The following is a 15,752-nucleotide window of genomic DNA, read 5'->3' as shown; positions in this document are numbered from 1 at the left end:
AAAACTAATCACTTAATTTGTGGCTAAGTCAGTATTCAAAGGAAGGGAAAATATATCCTGCCTACATGGAGCAGAGATAAACTGTCCCCAACTGTGCTGTGTCCAAATATCTGACTCACAGGATCCATGAACATAACAAAATGATTGCATTATGTCACTAAGGCTTGGAGATGAGTTAAAATCCAGCGATAGTAATTAGGATAGTCTTTTGTCAATTAGTTGATTCCTACCTGTCTCAGCTTGAATGTAACTTCCTCAGAAATCCTCTTTATATCTAAACAGCTATTTCCTTCTTTTTTATTTCATTTAATGGTGTGGTTTGTTCAAAAAGGCTGAAGACAAATATATGCCATGTCTATGACATACAGAAGCTACTTTTAATAGAAACCTATCCTATCCTCCCTCTTTAATAAATACAGATATCAACATAATCCTGATCATATATTCTCCAACATTTTATTATGAAAACTTTCTAACATACAGCAAAGTTGAACAATTTTACAGTTGACACCCATAGATCCACCACTTAGATCCTACAGTAAAATTATCATTTTACTGTATTTGCTTTATCTCAATTCACTTATTACTCTATTCATCCTGTTTCATTAATCTTACTATTTTTTTGGATGTATTTCAAAATAAATTATAGGCATTGGTATACTGTCCCCTAAACACTTCAGCATGCATATCTTTTTTTTTAATGAAATTTATTGACAAATTGGTTTCCATACAACACCCAGTGCTCATCCCAAAAGGTGCCCTCCTCAATACCCATCACCCACCCTCTCCTCCCTCCCACCCCCCATCAACCCTCAGTTTGTTCTCAGTTTTTAACAGTCTCTTATGCTTTGGCTCTCTCCCATTCTAACCTCTTTTTTTTTTTTTTCCTTCCCCTCCCCCATGGGTTCCTGTTAAGTTTCTCAGGACCCACATAAGAGTGAAACCATATGGTATCTGTCTTTCTCTGTATGGCTTATTTCACTTAGCATCACACTCTCCAGTTCCATCCACGTTGCTACAAAAGGCCATATTTCATTTTTTTCTCATTGCCACGTAATATTCCATTGTGTATATAAACCACAATTTCTTTATCCATTCATCAGTTGATGGACATTTAGGCTCTTTCCATAATTTGGCTATTGTTGAGAGTGCTGCTATGAACATTGGGGTACAAGTGGCCCTATGCATCAGTGCTCCTGTATCCCTTGGATAAATTCCTAGCAGTGCTATTGCTGGGTCATAGGGTAGGTCTATTTTTAATTTTCTGAGGAACCTCCACACTGCTTTCCAGAGCGGCTGCACCAGTTTGCATTCCCACCAACAGTGCAAGAGGGTTCCCGTTTCTCCACATCCTCGCCAGCATCTATAGTCTCCTGATTTGTTCATTTTGGCCACTCTGACTGGCGTGAGGTGATACCTGAGTGTGGTTTTGATTTGTATTTCCCTGATAAGGAGCGACGCTGAACATCTTTTCATGTGCCTGTTGGCCATCCGGATGTCTTCTTTAGAGAAGTGTCTATTCATGTTTTCTGCCCATTTCTTCACTGGGTTATTTGTTTTTCGGGTGTGGAGTTTGGTGAGCTCTTTATAGATTTTGGATACTAGCCCTTTGTCCGATATGTCATTTGCAAATATCTTTTCCCATTCCGTTGGTTGCCTTTTAGTTTTGTTGGTTGTTTCCTTTGCTGTGCAGAAGCTTTTTATCTTCATAAGGTCCCAGTAATTCACTTTTGCTTTTAATTCCCTTGCCTTTGGGGATGTGTCGAGTAAGAGATTGCTACGGCTGAGGTCAGAGAGGTCTTTTCCTGCTTTCTCCTCTAAGGTTTTGATGGTTTCCTGTCTCACATTTAGGTCCTTTATCCATTTTGAGTTTATTTTTGTGAATGGTGTGAGAAAGTGGTCTAGTTTCAACCTTCTCTATGTTGCTGTCCAGTTCTCCCAGCACCATTTGTTAAAGAGGCTGTCTTTTTTCCATTGGATGTTCTTTCCTGCTTTGTCAAAGATGAGTTGGCCATACGTTTGTGGGTCTAGTTCTGGGGTTTCTATTCTATTCCATTGGTCTATGTGTCTGTTTTTGTGCCAAGCATGCATATCTTTAACTAGAGTTCAATATTTATTTTTGAGGTAAACTTCACATACAATGACATTCAGAAATTTCACTGAATTTTGACAAGTGCATACACCTGTGTAACCAAAATCCCTATCCAGCATGGCAACTGGACTTTTTACATGGAAGTCCAGGGCTCCAAAGCATACAAAAGGAGGGGGGAGATCAGGGGGATACTGTATCGTCTTGGCTAATTTGGTTTAGAAAGTTAAAGCAGTATCATTTCCTCTGCATTCTATTTGTTGAGACAGTCACAAAGTTTTATCCAGTTTCAAGGAGAAGGGACATAAAATCTACTTTTTGATGGGAAGTGTGTCAAATAATTTTCAGACAAAACAATAGGTTTTTCAATAGTCCAGGTGCCATAGCTTAGGCTGGGGTGAGGGCAGTGGAAGAATAAGGGGTTAAATTCCGGATAGATTTTAAAGGAATTGCTAGCCAAATTGACTGACTGTGGGGTGGGGGAAAGAGAGGAGTCAGGAATGGCCACAAGGCTTTTGGCCTGGGCAACTAGAATAGGGCACAGGAAAACCAGAGTGGCAAGTTAGGGGGAAGATTGAGACCTCAGTTTAAGACCTGTGAACTTTGAGACAGTAGGCATTGGCATGGAAATGGTGAGGAATGGAGCAGGTAGCGGAATACAGGAACCTGAGGTTCAGTGGCCCGGTCTAGGGTGAAGATTGGAATTTGGGGACTATTAGAATAGAGATGGGCTAGAGATGCCTGAGAATGAGTACAGATAGTTAAAGGCAAGGACCTGGGACATGCTAAGGTGACAGGTCGGAGCAATGACAAGGTGTGACCAGAGAGGTGAGGAGTGGGGTGGGGCATTGGAAGGGTAAGGAGGAGGTGTTTCAGGGAGGGAGGTATCAGCACACTAAATGCTGCTTCTGGCTCAAGCAGGGTGTGGACTGAGGATTGACCATTGCCCAGCACTCTGATGACCCCCATTAGTTTCATACCCAAAGGACAGCCCTTTGGTCTCGGCTGAGACAGGAGGATCCACTCCGAGTTGAGAGTCAGCTAAGGTAAGTCCAGTCTTGCCTGAAATCTGTCCTGGAACCCCTCCCTGTCCTGACCTCAGAGAGGATTCCTCAGAGAGGAAACCAGAAGAGATTTTGTGCCAATGGTCAGGAACTAGAGTGGGGTGGGGCAGGGCAGAGGTACCTCGGATAGGGGGAGGGAGGAAGCCATTTCTCTTAATTAGCACGACTCTTAGCCTTTCCAGAACACTCTCAGAGAAACTAAGTAACTTGAAAAAAATATTTTATTGGGAAAAATACAATTTGTATAATTCAGCGTCGTCTGGTCTCAAGAGAAGCTCCTTCCTTTTGTAGTCGCCTCTCTGGGGACCTGGAAGGTGATCTGGTTGGAGGAGACCAAGTCGCTTGGTCTTCAGTGTGGTCCAGTAAGAGCGATAACTGCGCGGCCACTTTCCTGCAAAAAATCCGGGGTTGTAGAAGCTGAGGTGGTTATGTGCTTAGGATTGGGGTCTGGGGTTGTGGATGGCTCTGGGAAAGGCGTGTTGTAGATCCTGGTGATGGTCACCTTTTTTGCAGCCTCAGTTCGGCCCTCTTAACTCTTAGCACCTGCAGTACAGGGTCGTCCTGGAACTCGCTGCCGTCAGAGTCTAGGGGAAACAGAGGGAGCGCCAAGAGGTTGACTCGTGGGGTGCTGGACTACTATCCAGATCTGGGGAGCCACGCACATCAGCTCACCCTCTGCAGCCTCTAGAAGTCGGGCGGCCTGGCAGAGCAGATCTGAGGAGGCGTGGTCAGCAGCGGACGGGGGCGTAGCCACCGCCTCCAGAGACCCCGCCCTGAAGGAAGGGGGCGGGGCCTCGATGCAAGCGGACACCTCCTTAGCTGGAGGGGGCGGGACTCTGGGTTTCAGATACCCAGCTTCAGCCAAGGGAGTGTCTTTGTCCTTCTTCGGCTCCGACATCGCTAGGGGGAGCTTGGCCTTGGCAATCCGAGACTCTGCTTTAGACCGACTGGGCGGGGTCTGTTCTTTGGGAAAATGGGATCCAGATAGAGGGGGTGTAACGTTGGTTTGGGGCTGTGTGGCCTTGACTTTCTGAGATTCAGTCTCTGCCAGAGGTAGGCCCTCAAGGTGAGGGGGCGTGTCCTCCAGGCTGTCCGGGAAAAGCCGCGCGGCTACTACCTGGCCCAGGGCGCCTCTGAGCTGCAGGCCAGGACCCTCGTCAGCTGCCGTGACTCTCCCAGCGGACTCGCGGCGCCGGGCTCTGCCACTCCCAGGCTTGGGGCCCTGCTTCTCAGGCTGGGCGGGGCAGCTTGGCGCAAGAGCGGGCGGATCCTGGGGGGCGGCTGGGGGCGGGGACGTGGAGGCTGAAGGTGCCGCGGTGGAGGCCTGGGGCACCGGAGTGGAACCCGGAGGCGCAGGGGTAGAGGCGAAGGGCGTGGGAGGAATGGCCCCGAGAGGTACCCAGGGACCAGGCTGCGGGGCCCAGAAGAACCCATGGGGGCTGGGGCCCCAAAACATGTGTGGAGAGAACCCTGGCGGAATAGGAGGCCTCTCCATATAGAAGGCCTCCAGGGGACCAGGCCGGGTCACACTGCTCCAAAGTGGGACGCAATTAGGCTGGGTTCCCAAGGAAGCAAGGGACTCTGCAGGGGCAGCGGGAGCTTGTCGACAAACAGGGACAGGGACCTGAGATAAAGAGAAAGGGTAGAAGGGTCCTCAGTCGCCTCCAGGCTCCTCTTTCCTCCAGCTCTCCTTAGCACCCCTCCCTCCAGCCCCCTCAAGCTCCTCCCTCCCCCATCTCACTGGAGTGGTGAGGGCAGGAGTCTGGGGTAGCACCCAGGTTCCATCACCCTGCCCTCCTCGAGCCCTTTCAAGCTTCCGCCGCTGCCGCCACTGGTATAGAATGTCATCCTCTGGACGCAAGGGTGCCTGGGAGGAGATCGGGGCTGGAGCAGGGATGGGGGCATGTGCTGGTGTTCCTGTGGGGTAAGCAGAGAGGGGCTAGGGTGATGAGCAAACCAAGGACAGTCTGTTTATATACCTTTTAACTGTACCAGAAAGTTATTCAGACAAGCTCTCCAGATAATGTCCCAACTCCTCATCCAAATAGGAAGTGAGAAAAGAAGCGGAGTCAGGGATAGAGCACTCCTGGGCTTCTCAAGCTGCCATCATACAATTCTTTATTCATCAGCAAGTATTTATTGAGCTCTTACTTTGTGCCTGGACATTATGGATACAGCAGTAAACAAGACAGATGCTCCAGAATCTGCCCTCTTCTCCCCCTCTTTTTTTTTTTTTTTTTAAATTTTTTTAGACATTCATTTTGAGAGGGTGGGGAGGGGCAGAGAGAGAGGAAGACATAGAATCCGAAGCAGGCTCCAGACTCTGAGCTGTCAGCACAGAGCCTGACATGGGGCTTGAACTCATGAACTGTGAGATGATGATGGCCAAAGTCGGACGTTTGACCAACTGAGCCACCCAGGGGCCCTTCACTTCTCCCCCTCTTTACTGCCCTTACCTGGGGCCAACCCAACAGGAACCTTTTCTCTTGTTTCTCTACTTCTGTCCTCCCAATCTATTTACCCTGCAGCCAGAGAGACCCTGGGAACACCTGAGTCAGATCAGGGCCCTCCTGGATTAGAACCCTCCCCAGGCTGCACCTGTCCTGGTAAAAAGCAAAAGCCTGTGCATTTGTGGTTCCCACTGCCTGTCATGTTGTTCCCTCCCGCATGTACAGGGTTCAGTCCCTCAAATCCTTCCAATCTTTGCTCAGTATCACCTTCTTAGTGAGGTCTTCCCTGGCTACCCTATTTAAAACCACAACAACCCCCAGCCTTACCACTCCCAATCCTCTTTCTTGTTCCATTTTTCTCCTTAGTACTTTTCACATTCTAACATACTCAGTATGGCACTTCTTTGTTTATGTATCTCTGGCAGCTACACAAGGGCAGTGATTATTTCTGTCTGACCATTCTCATATCCCCAGTGTCAAGAACAAGGCCTGGTGCCACCAGTATCTGTGGCATAAATGCCAAATGAACTGATTATATTGAACTGCAGTGCCCAGACCCGTGCTAGGGATACCGCAGTGACTAAGGGTAAGGCCACTGGTTGTCCTCAGTTCAGTGGGGCAAATGGACATGGATATCATTCCGATCATTCAGAGCATAACTTCATCAATAATGATCAGTAGGGCTACCATTGTCTCTTAAAAGACCTGTCATTTGATGTTGCACAGAGAAAGGGGGGTGTCACCCTGATCTCTCTCCCTCACTCCCCTCTATATCCTGTGACTCTACTTCCAAACCTGGTCACTTCCCTCTACTCTGCTCCTCAGGCTCTGGCCCAAGTGAAACTACCAGCATCTCTCACTAGGGGGTCAACAGCAGCCAGAGGGAGTCTGTTAATCCCCAACTTAGATCACATCCTTTCCCTGCTCAGAATCCTCCATGGCTCCCTAGTACTAAGATCATGACCAAATGCCTCCTGTGCCTACCTGGCCCAATGTAATCTGACTCCTGCCAATCTCTTCCACCTTACCCCACACTACTCTCACCCCCCGCATCCCTTGCCTTTTCTAGTCCATTGTCTGTACCATGTTCCCTCCCACCTCAGGTCCTGAGTACATGCTAGAGGGCTACTGTCTCCACCATCATTGTTCAAGTCTCCAGTTAGATAGCCCCTCTTCCCCGGAGGCCTTCTGTGACTTCCCAGCATCACAACCATCGCATGCCCTTCATTTCTGCTTACATTTCACTTTTGTTCGTGGGGTTATATAGCTATTTTCTGCCCTACACTGACTATATTATGAGGACCATGAAGGTGGGACCATGTATGGTTGGTTCACTGTGGAATCGCCAAGCCCACTCACAGGGCCTCATCCACAACAGGTATTCAATGTTTTTTGTGTTTGTTTTTTTTTTTAACACTTACTTTTGAGAGACAGAGCATGAACAAGGGAGGGGTAGACAGAGAGAGAGACACACAGAATCTGAAGCAAGCTCCAGGCTCCAAGCTGTCAGCACAGAGCCTGACGCGGGGTTTGAATCCACAAACCATGGGATCATGACCTAAGCTGAACTCGGATGCTTGACTGAACCACCCAGGCGTCCCGGTATTCAATGTTTTTTAGATGAAAGAATGAATACATTTCTGCAGAACGACTCATGAAGTACATACTAGTTTTACCCCCATTTTATAGATGAGAAAACTGAGGCTTAGGAAGGAAAGGTGAATAAAAGGTGAGGTGAAGCTGAAAAGGAGCAAAGAATCAGACAAAGAGGCAGGGTCACGCACCAGGCACGAACGCCTGTCTGTTCACTGTGCCTGCCTGTCCCCGCTCACTTAAGCCCCATGAGACACCCAGAGCATCTGTTCTGTGCACCACGGCATCATCCCAGGACCTGGGCATGGAGTAACAGTAACAACAATGATGACACTAGTAACCCAGGTCCTTCATCCCGCCTCTGAAGTCTGAAAATTTCAGACGGCAGAAATGGAGAGTTCAACAGTTTGCATGCTTTAGCAGAGTCACACGATGTGAACAGCACTGCCAGGGGGCTGGGTCAGTACACCACACTCAAACACAGTAGCATTTCGCTGAACAACACAAAATTGCCAATATTCAACCACCTTTTACTTACAAAGACAGAGATTTTCATGTGGTTCAATGTAACACAACCATAGCAAAAATTGTACGACTAGTCACCCTAAATGAAATACACAGAGATCATAAACAGCCTTCATACTCTTCAGGTCAGATTTTGCATCAAATCAGGTATGGTGCCAAATTAGCAAAGAGCTAATTTCCGATTTTGGACATCTGTGTTCAGAACTGCAAACGGGATGCAGGGAGAGAGCCTGCCATACTAATGATAGGTACTGTTCACAGACCGGCAGTAAGTGCACCCTGCATTCACCAACTCATTTATTACCCCTGTTTTAAAGCTGCAGAAACAGAGGGGCCCAGAAAGGTCCCAGGTGACACAGCTGGTAAATGTCAGAGCTGGGATTCACATCCAGACTGCTCTCAATCGTGGCCTCAGAACTTACCGTGTGCCTTGGGGTCAGAGCCCTTGCTGGAGTCAGGGGTGAAGGTCATGGAGAAGGGAGAGAGGCCCTCAGAGCTGACGGGGCATGAGAAGCCGCTGGCATCGCTAGGGCTGAGTGAGGAGGAGGAGACTGAGGCCTTGCTGTAGGGAGAAAGCAGAAGTGAGGCAACAGAGGTCTCAGAGGCAGTGGGCTGTAGGAGTGGGGACGATGAGGGCAGGGAAGGCACCTGCGTTTGAGCAGCCTGGCAGCTCTGCTCTGCAGGCTCAGCGTCTCCAGGTCCAGCAGGGGTGAGTTCCACGTGCTGAGGCTCTGTGAGGTGACAGGGGTCAGAGGCCAGCCCCCACCTCAAAGGGTGCTAGGAAAGGGTCTCTGGACAGAGGGCCCGAAGTCCAGTCTGCACTCCACCTGGTACCCTCACATGCTGGCTTAGAATCTGCTCCTCCTCCTCAGGGAAGGGGGACCCAGTGTTCCTCTGTGGATCCACCCCCCGCCCCTCCGCACCCCCCCCCCCTTGTAGTCATTGTTGTGGGAGAAGGGTTGACCTCACCTTCCTGACCAAGACTGGCTAATGGCAACAATCTGTCCTCTGGTTCCACAGTGATTGGCTCAAAGATGAACGAATGAGAGTAAGCCCTGGTGCTCTGGAAGGAACTATTGGAAAATCCTCCTCTTTCCGCTAAACTAACTATGTAAGTTAGAAACCTAGAGCGAACTAAGGCTATCTTCGTGACTTCATGGGGAAAGCCTGCCTGAGATTGAACCCAACAAAGAGGAACAGAGATTCAAGAGAGTTGAGTTCCTCTTAATACTGCCCAAACACCTGGATCCAGCCATGCCTGAGAGCATATACATTTGGATTTCTTGATTGTATTAGCCAACGAATCCTTCTTTTTTGTTTAAGCTTCCTTGAACTGGGATGGACTCTAAGTCTATCCTAGGGCTGGAGCTGTCAGTTCAGGTACAGAGGGAAGGAAGTGGATGAGGATGTCACCTGCTTCATTTCCTGAAGGGGGGCCACAGCCTTAGCCTGAGATGTGCTCATCACCTTGGCAAGAGTTGAGACTGCTATGTCGGGTCTTCCTTCTGGTTCACGGGCTCCTGCTGAGAAGCCCCAGTTGACTTTGGTGGGGTATGAGGAATGTCTGCTGGGGACATTGATTGATCAGGAAAGGTTTTCAGCTGGGAGTGGATGGGACTGAAGCAGGTACCTGCTGCAAGTTGACTGTTGGTGTCTGGAGATTCAGGCCGCAGCCACCAAAAGTCAGCTGGGCCTGCAGGCTGGCGTTCCTCTCTGCTTGTAGGCTGAGCCTGGCGGAACCGGTTTATGTACCTATGAGCATCAGAGAATGGGAGGTGGGTGAACGAGTGGAGCCAAATAATAATGACAATAACAGTCACAATAGTGACGTTTATCAAGTACCATGGAAGTACCTACTACTTGTCCCTCAACATCTGTTCTCCTTTCTTATATAATAATGCAATATTATATAGGACTATATAAGACTGGACAGGTCTTCTACAGGTATATTTATCAGGGATCCTTACAGTTTTATGGTCATGTAACTAGATTCTTGACCAACAGGGTATGAGGAGATGTGATTCTGGAAAGTCGATGTGGCTGGGAGCCATTTTGGTCCATAAAGGAAAGAGCAACAGCCTAGTGATGGGAGGCAACAAGATAGAAGGAAACTGTGTTGTGTCCCTGACATCTCAACTAGGGGCTGCCATATCAGCCCTGGTTGCTTCTACCTGGACTGTTAGGTGAGGGAGAAGTAAATGTTCTCTTGATTAAGCCCCAATTAATTTGGTACTCTTTATTAAAGCAGCTGAACTTGTAGCATACAAATCTAAGTACTCACTATGTTATAGTACTTGTTATAGAAGCTTTATAGACAGTAACTCGTTGAAAGCTTAAGACAGCCCCAGGGGGATATATGCTATTAATATCCCAATTTACAGATTGAGGCCCAGATTGGAGGGTAAGTGACAGAGCTAGGATTTGAACCCAGGCAGCCTCGCTCCAGAGCACTTAATAACACACATGAAGTGTGGTTCTAAAAGTGCTGCATTAACAACTCTGGCTATGATGATTATTATGGGATGCCTGCCCCCTCCTGACCCAAACCCTTCTTTCCCTCCAGGGCTCCTGGTACTTACTTGGCCACCACGGACTCCCGGCTGTCAACCAGGGTGGGTGTTGGGGAGGCTCCCTTCTGTTCTTCAGTGGTGCTAGGTGGGGAAGGGGTCTCTGAGCTGGATGGCCAGGACTCTTCAAACAGCTCAGAGGAGTTGGGACCTGTGGCCAGAGCCTTAGGAACTTTGGGGAGCTTGGACTTCTGGGATCTGGACAGGCTCAGGGTCTAAGATATGGAGATGGGAAGAAGAAAGTGAGGGCTGAAGGGTCATCCCTGTAGGGGAACGAAGACACACACGAAGCGTGTCTCAGTCCAGAGGGGAGGAAACACATCCTACAATGGCAACAACTCAGTGATTGGGGCTATGACAGGGGATCCAGGTGACAGAGGACTGAGTAAGGGCAGAGCTGTAGGGAGGGCAGGAGGGACTGTCTCTTAATTTCCTACCCCTATCTCTCATCACATATCCTCCTTCCCTCTAGTCACTCCCTCACCACTGGGCTCACATACAGCACTCTCTATGGGGTGTCCTCACCTTGGGGTGCCAGGTCTGGCTTCGGGATCGCCAGTAGTGGCTTTGATCCAGGGGAGTATCCTCAAAGGGGCTGTCTCCGACTGCGAAAACTGGCAGACTGCAAGGGGAGAGTAAGGCTGCAAGCGGAGCATGGTCAGTGCAGCCCTGTTAGGGGGTTGCGGGGTGGAGTCGGGTTGCAAGGTTGGAAGAGGAGGGCAGAACCAGATTACAATTCCCATAGATTACTGGAAGAGATGAACTATAATTCCCATGAAGTGCCACTGCACATTCAAGATAATGATACTAGAGGCTCGATTCCCACCAGCCCTTGAAGCAGTCTCAGAAAACCAAGGAACTGCTAACTGGTGGCTCTTAACCCTAATCCAATCTAGGAGACTTTAAAAAATACAGATGCGAGGTCATCACCCTAGGCCAAAAGAATCATAATATCTGGAAGGAGGCTGGGCATCTGTATCTCTTTTGCATCATCCGTGACTTCGGCTCAGGTCATGATCTCACAGTTTGTGAATTCGAGCCCCAAGACGGTCTCTGTGCTGACAGCTCAGAGCCTGGAGCCTGCTTCCGATTCTTTGTCGCCCCCGCCCTCCCCTGCTCATGCTGTCTTTCTCTCTCTCTCAAAAATAATAAATAAAACATTAGAAAAGAAAAGAAAAGAAAAGAAAAGAAAAGAAAAGAAACAAGCCTAAAACCTATCACTGTACATTTCCCATAAGTCCTTGGGACACTGAGGAGAAAACAGTAAATGGACTACAGTCCCCGTAACTGGGCTCCGCCTTAAGCAAGAAAAAGAAAGGTCAAAACCAACACCCATAGGAGTCTGGGGGAAATTTTAAAATTAAAACTTTTAATTTCCAAGAGGACACTGGGCATCTTTAGAGGAAAATGAAAAGTCCTGGGGCCACTTAGAAAGAGGAACATAAAACGCTACGGGACCCCCGAGATGATGAAGTCCAAGGCTGGAGCAGCCAAAGGATGTGGGGCATCTTGGGAGTTGTAGTTCCAATGCGGTTGAGAAAGAGACTCCGGACCCTAGCAAATCTGACCCAAGGCTGTGTTAATCTCACTCTAGGTCCTCCCCAGGCCTCCTGTGGTCCCCGGGAAGGATCGCTCACCTGCGGTCCATCCCGCAGCTACCTGGGCGCTTCCGCCTGCTAAGCTCCTTCACTGGGCTGACCCCGCGCACAGCTTGGTCGCTTAGCAATGCTTTGTCAGGCCCGCCCCTTTCTGGGAGTGCCGACGCTAAAGAGAGCGGCCTCCAAAGCGACCAATGATGGAGAGGAAAATAAAAGTAATTGGAAAGGGGCCAAAGGGAGATGTCTCACAACTGGCTGTATTGTCGGTCTGACTTGAGAGAGCATGTTTGATTGGAGAATCGTAGTGTGCGGCAGTAATTGGCAAGGCTGTGGACCAATGGAAAGGATCTGAGGGTGAGCTCGCGGTTAGGAAGAGTTCCAAAGTACACTAGCTATCCAGCGGGGTGTTCTAGCCACGCCCCCTTTTGCTGCAGAAATGGACTCCAATATAACTACCGCTTTTCGCGTTGCAGAGCAATTAGAGAATCCGTCCCCTCTCTAACCAAAGCCCCTTCATCCGTCGGACCAGCCAACCGGTCCCGCGGGGTCATTAACCACTTCTGTCTTGCTGCAGGAGCAGCTGGTTGCACTAAGTGCCAGGCCTGGGCTGCTAGCCGAAATGGTGGGATCAAAATGAGCTATTTTGGGCCCGGCGCGCGGCCCCTGGGGGGCCAGCCTGGACTGTTCGTGCCCGCGCCCTCTGGCTGCTGCTCACCTGGCAGACCCCACTACCCTGGGCACCCGAGGCTGAGTCAGAGGCCCAGAATTAGGCCTGGCTTGCCGGGGGGCTGGGCCCAAGGCCCTGTTGAGATGGGAGTAGGGTCTGTTTTGTGTCCTCCTGACAGCCTGGCTGGCTATCACATTCCCTGTACCCAAGAATCTGCTCCTAAGACCGCCATCTACGTCATCCCCGGAGCGGCCTGCGGGGCGGGAATGGATTAAAGGGACTGCGAACCGCGCGGTGGCCCTGGGTCCCAAATACCGTGCTGTTCTACCTACTCGGCAAGGCTGCGCCTCCTCAGCCTTAGTTTCCCCTTTGGGAAATTGGGGGATCACCTCTGGCATCCAGCAGGCGCTTAATAAATGGCCAAGTCATTGTTGGGCTTTCTAAATAAGGCTCTATTAATGGCCGGCGCTGGCCGCGGTCCCAGTGTCCCCGGGCGGCCCGCCGAGGGGCGGACACAAGGCGTACTATAAGAGCGGCTGCCGCGCACACAGGGGCACTGCGGAGCCTAGGGGCGGCGGCGGCGGCGAAGCAGGATGGAGATCCCCGTGCCTGTGCAGCCGTCTTGGCTGCGCCGCGCCTCGGCCCCTTTGCCCGGGCGCCTCTTCGACCAGCGCTTCGGCGAGGGGCTGCTGGAAGCCGAGCTGGCTGCGCTCTGCCCCGCCACGCTGGCCCCCTACTACCTGCGCGCACCCAGCGTGGCGCTGCCTGCCGCCCAGGTGCCAGGCCTGGGGGAGGGCGGTAACCCGGCCACTTCCAAGGCTTGGGGCCCCGGTCATCCTGAGGGGGGGGGAGGGGGAGGCAGGCTTGCCCCCTGACTTTGAGCGGGGTGGAAAGTGCGGCCACTCAGAGGGGCTTCTAGAGTTGCCGGAGTATGGAATCTTAGCGGTCGGATTACTGAAGGGGGTGGGAGGTCCCTGACCCTCTGAGGAGGGGCTCAGCTCTGAGGGGCTGGAATGGCTGAGTCACTGATAGGGTGCGGCGGTCACTCCGAGGGGGAGCGTTGGTGGCTGAAGGAGACCGGTGATCCGGGGAAAAGGGGGCGCTCAGTCATTCTGAAGGGGGCGTGTGGGTTCCCAGGGACTACTGAGGGGAAGGAATGTTTTGTCATTTTCGGAGAAGAGTTTGGAGACTGGAGACTGTATGTGGTGTCCCTCTGTCTCGAGACAGAGGAAGGGTCCTGTGACTTGAGAAAGGGGGGCCTGGCCACTCGGGGAAGTGGAGGATGAATACTGGTAACTGTTGAGGGCGTAAGCGGCCCCGTGACTCCAGTGGGAGGGTAAAGAGAAGACTCTGGAGGCTGGGGGAAGAGGCATCTTGGCAATTTCTGGTGGTGGTGAGGAGGGGGTACAATAAGGGCACCAGGAGTTCTGAGAGGAAGGGGGCTGGGGACTCAGTGTCCAAAGGATACGCTCGCTATGGGTCCTTGACACTGGGGGAGGGGGCAGGGTTACCCTGTGAGAGCCGAGGTCCCTGACTTTGCACAAGAGGGCCTCATCAGTCTGTGTGAGAGGAAAATCTGTGATTACAGGGGGAGGGGTGATCCCAGCTATTCCGGGTGAAGACATCCTTTGGGGCTAGGAGTGGGAAGGGAGACTGCCCAGTTCCGGAGGCCTGGGGCAGGGGCAGCCCCGGAACGGGCGGGGGGAGGGGCCTTGCTGGGCCCTGGGAGCCTCCCCCCCCGCCCCCACCCCCCCCCCCCCCCCCGCCCCAGCCATGACGATCGACTGTGCTTAGGTCCCGACGGAACCTGGGCATTTCTCGGTGCTGCTGGACGTGAAGCACTTTTCCCCAGAGGAAATCGCCGTCAAGGTGGTTGGCGACCACGTGGAGGTGCATGCGCGCCACGAGGAGCGCCCGGTGAGCCGGCTGGTGGGGGTGGGACCAGAATGCGTAGGCGGGACCCACCGGCCGGAGCGACGGGGCGTCTATAGGGAAAGGGCGGAGCCACTCAAATCTCTCTCTCTCTCCAGGATGAGCATGGATACATCGCACGCGAGTTCCACCGCCGCTACCGCTTGCCGCCTGGTGTGGACCCTGCCGCCGTGACGTCTGCGCTGTCTCCTGAGGGCGTCCTGTCCATCCAGGCCGCTCCCGCGACAGCCCAGGCGACGGCCCAGGCTCCACCGCCGCCGCAGGCTGCTGCCAAGTAGGCGGTCATGCCTGAACCCTGGGAGCCGCCTCTGGCCCCCTCTTTTAAAGCCGACCTGACTCCGCCCAGCCAGATGTCCTGAGCGCGCCAAAACCACCCACCCAATCTGGGATCCTACCCTGACCCTTCTCAACTAGGCTCTGCCCTGGTAACCTAGACCTTTCTACTGACGCTCCCACTCTCATACCCCCTCCAGCTTTCAACCCCCTGACACCTCCCTAGCTTCCAGGCCCTACAAGCACAACCCCTCAGCCTACAGTCTCCCAGCCCCACTGACCCCACTTTCTTGGCAATATAAACCCACTCAAAATTCCCTCCTCTGCTTCCTTCTGACTCATCTGTTAAAACATCTCCAAATCCCATTTTGATCCTTTCCCCACTCTGACACTATGTTATGGTGTGGCCAGCCCTGCTCCACCCCTAGATCAGTCAAGCATAATCCCTCTCCACCCCTCAAATATCCCAGACTGCCCAGACCTCCCACCCCAGACCATCTAGCCCTGGTCCTCAAGACTCTGGATCCTTCCCCCTCGTTCCAACTGGACACTACTCCCCCTACCCATCTTGTGACTTGAAACCCCAGCCAGCCACCCCCAGACTCTTGAGCCCCTTTTCCGACCCCCACCCCTGGACACCTATTTCAGGCCAAGCAGGACCCTCAGCCTCAGACTGTACAGACACCCACCCCATCTCCCCAGATTCTGCACAGATATCCTAAGCCCCATCCCCAACTCTACCCAGAACCCCCCAGTCATTCTGTCTTAACCCCTAAGTCTCCAACCACATATCCCAGGCAATCCACCTTCCAAGACCCAACCAAGCAGCCACTTTTTCTTCGGTTCCCCACAATCCTTCTCCCTCCTTGAATTCCCTGCCACCCCTATCCCCTCATACTACCTAGGCCCACTCCCCGAATAAATGTGATAGAGCTGGTACCAACTGCTTTATGTCTGGGCTGGGAAGAATAGGCTGGAGCAAGCAGAGGCCAGT

At 51.6% G+C, this 15,752-nt stretch overlaps 2 protein-coding genes across 7 annotated transcripts; one reads left to right on the top strand and one right to left on the bottom strand.

Moving 5' to 3' along the window:
- Window positions 1–3,356: 3,356 nt before the first annotated feature.
- PROSER3 (proline and serine rich 3) lies at window positions 3,357–12,022 on the bottom strand. 6 transcript variants are annotated; one of them, XM_047836768.1, is made up of 11 exons: window positions 11,926–12,022; window positions 10,814–10,910; window positions 10,301–10,503; window positions 9,352–9,473; window positions 9,135–9,262; window positions 8,370–8,452; window positions 8,144–8,283; window positions 4,895–5,070; window positions 3,826–4,777; window positions 3,656–3,737; window positions 3,357–3,544 (listed from the first exon to the last, which is right to left on the bottom strand). In XM_047836768.1, exons 1-11 carry the CDS (start codon window positions 11,934–11,936, stop codon window positions 3,403–3,405), a joined length of 2,136 nt encoding a protein of 711 aa, XP_047692724.1. In that variant the 5' UTR covers window positions 11,937–12,022; the 3' UTR covers window positions 3,357–3,402. The 6 variants fall into 6 exon arrangements, with proteins under 6 accessions (XP_047692724.1, XP_047692725.1, XP_047692728.1 ...); XM_047836769.1 differs by having other exon boundaries at window positions 9,135–9,244; XM_047836772.1 differs by having other exon boundaries at window positions 9,189–9,244.
- Window positions 12,023–13,099: 1,077 nt separating this feature from the next.
- On the top strand, window positions 13,100–15,470 carry HSPB6 (heat shock protein family B (small) member 6). Its single transcript, XM_047836969.1, has 3 exons — window positions 13,100–13,329; window positions 14,348–14,470; window positions 14,584–15,470. Exons 1-3 carry the CDS (start codon window positions 13,147–13,149, stop codon window positions 14,761–14,763), a joined length of 486 nt encoding a protein of 161 aa, XP_047692925.1. The 5' UTR covers window positions 13,100–13,146; the 3' UTR covers window positions 14,764–15,470.
- The last annotated feature ends 282 nt before the right edge of the window (window positions 15,471–15,752 follow it).

This window comes from Prionailurus viverrinus, chromosome E2 (genome assembly GCF_022837055.1).
Source record: "Prionailurus viverrinus isolate Anna chromosome E2, UM_Priviv_1.0, whole genome shotgun sequence".
In the NCBI taxonomy this organism is placed as follows: Eukaryota; Metazoa; Chordata; class Mammalia; order Carnivora; family Felidae; genus Prionailurus; species Prionailurus viverrinus.
The sequence above is the reverse complement of the archived record's forward strand: the minus strand, read 5'-3'. Positions and strand labels throughout refer to the sequence as shown.

What these genes read in the sequence shown, in the direction of transcription:
- HSPB6 (XM_047836969.1), top strand. Translation starts at nt 13,147, where the DNA reads ATGGAGATCCCCGTGCCTGTGCAGCCGTCTTGGCTGCGCCGCGCCTCG. An exon ending in TGGCGCTGCCTGCCGCCCAG is followed by an intron (nt 13,330 to 14,347) that starts GTGCCAGGCCTG and finishes GACTGTGCTTAG; the next exon opens with GTCCCGACGGAACCTGGGCA. An exon ending in CGCGCCACGAGGAGCGCCCG is followed by an intron (nt 14,471 to 14,583) that starts GTGAGCCGGCTG and finishes CTCTCTCTCCAG; the next exon opens with GATGAGCATGGATACATCGC.
- PROSER3 (XM_047836768.1), bottom strand. An exon ending in CTCTGACCCCAAGGCACACG is followed by an intron (nt 5,071 to 8,143) that starts GTAAGTTCTGAG and finishes CTTACCCCACAG; the next exon opens with GAACACCAGCACATGCCCCC. An exon ending in GAACTGAGGCTGCAAAAAAG is followed by an intron (nt 3,545 to 3,655) that starts GTGACCATCACC and finishes GATTTTTTGCAG; the next exon opens with GAAAGTGGCCGCGCAGTTAT.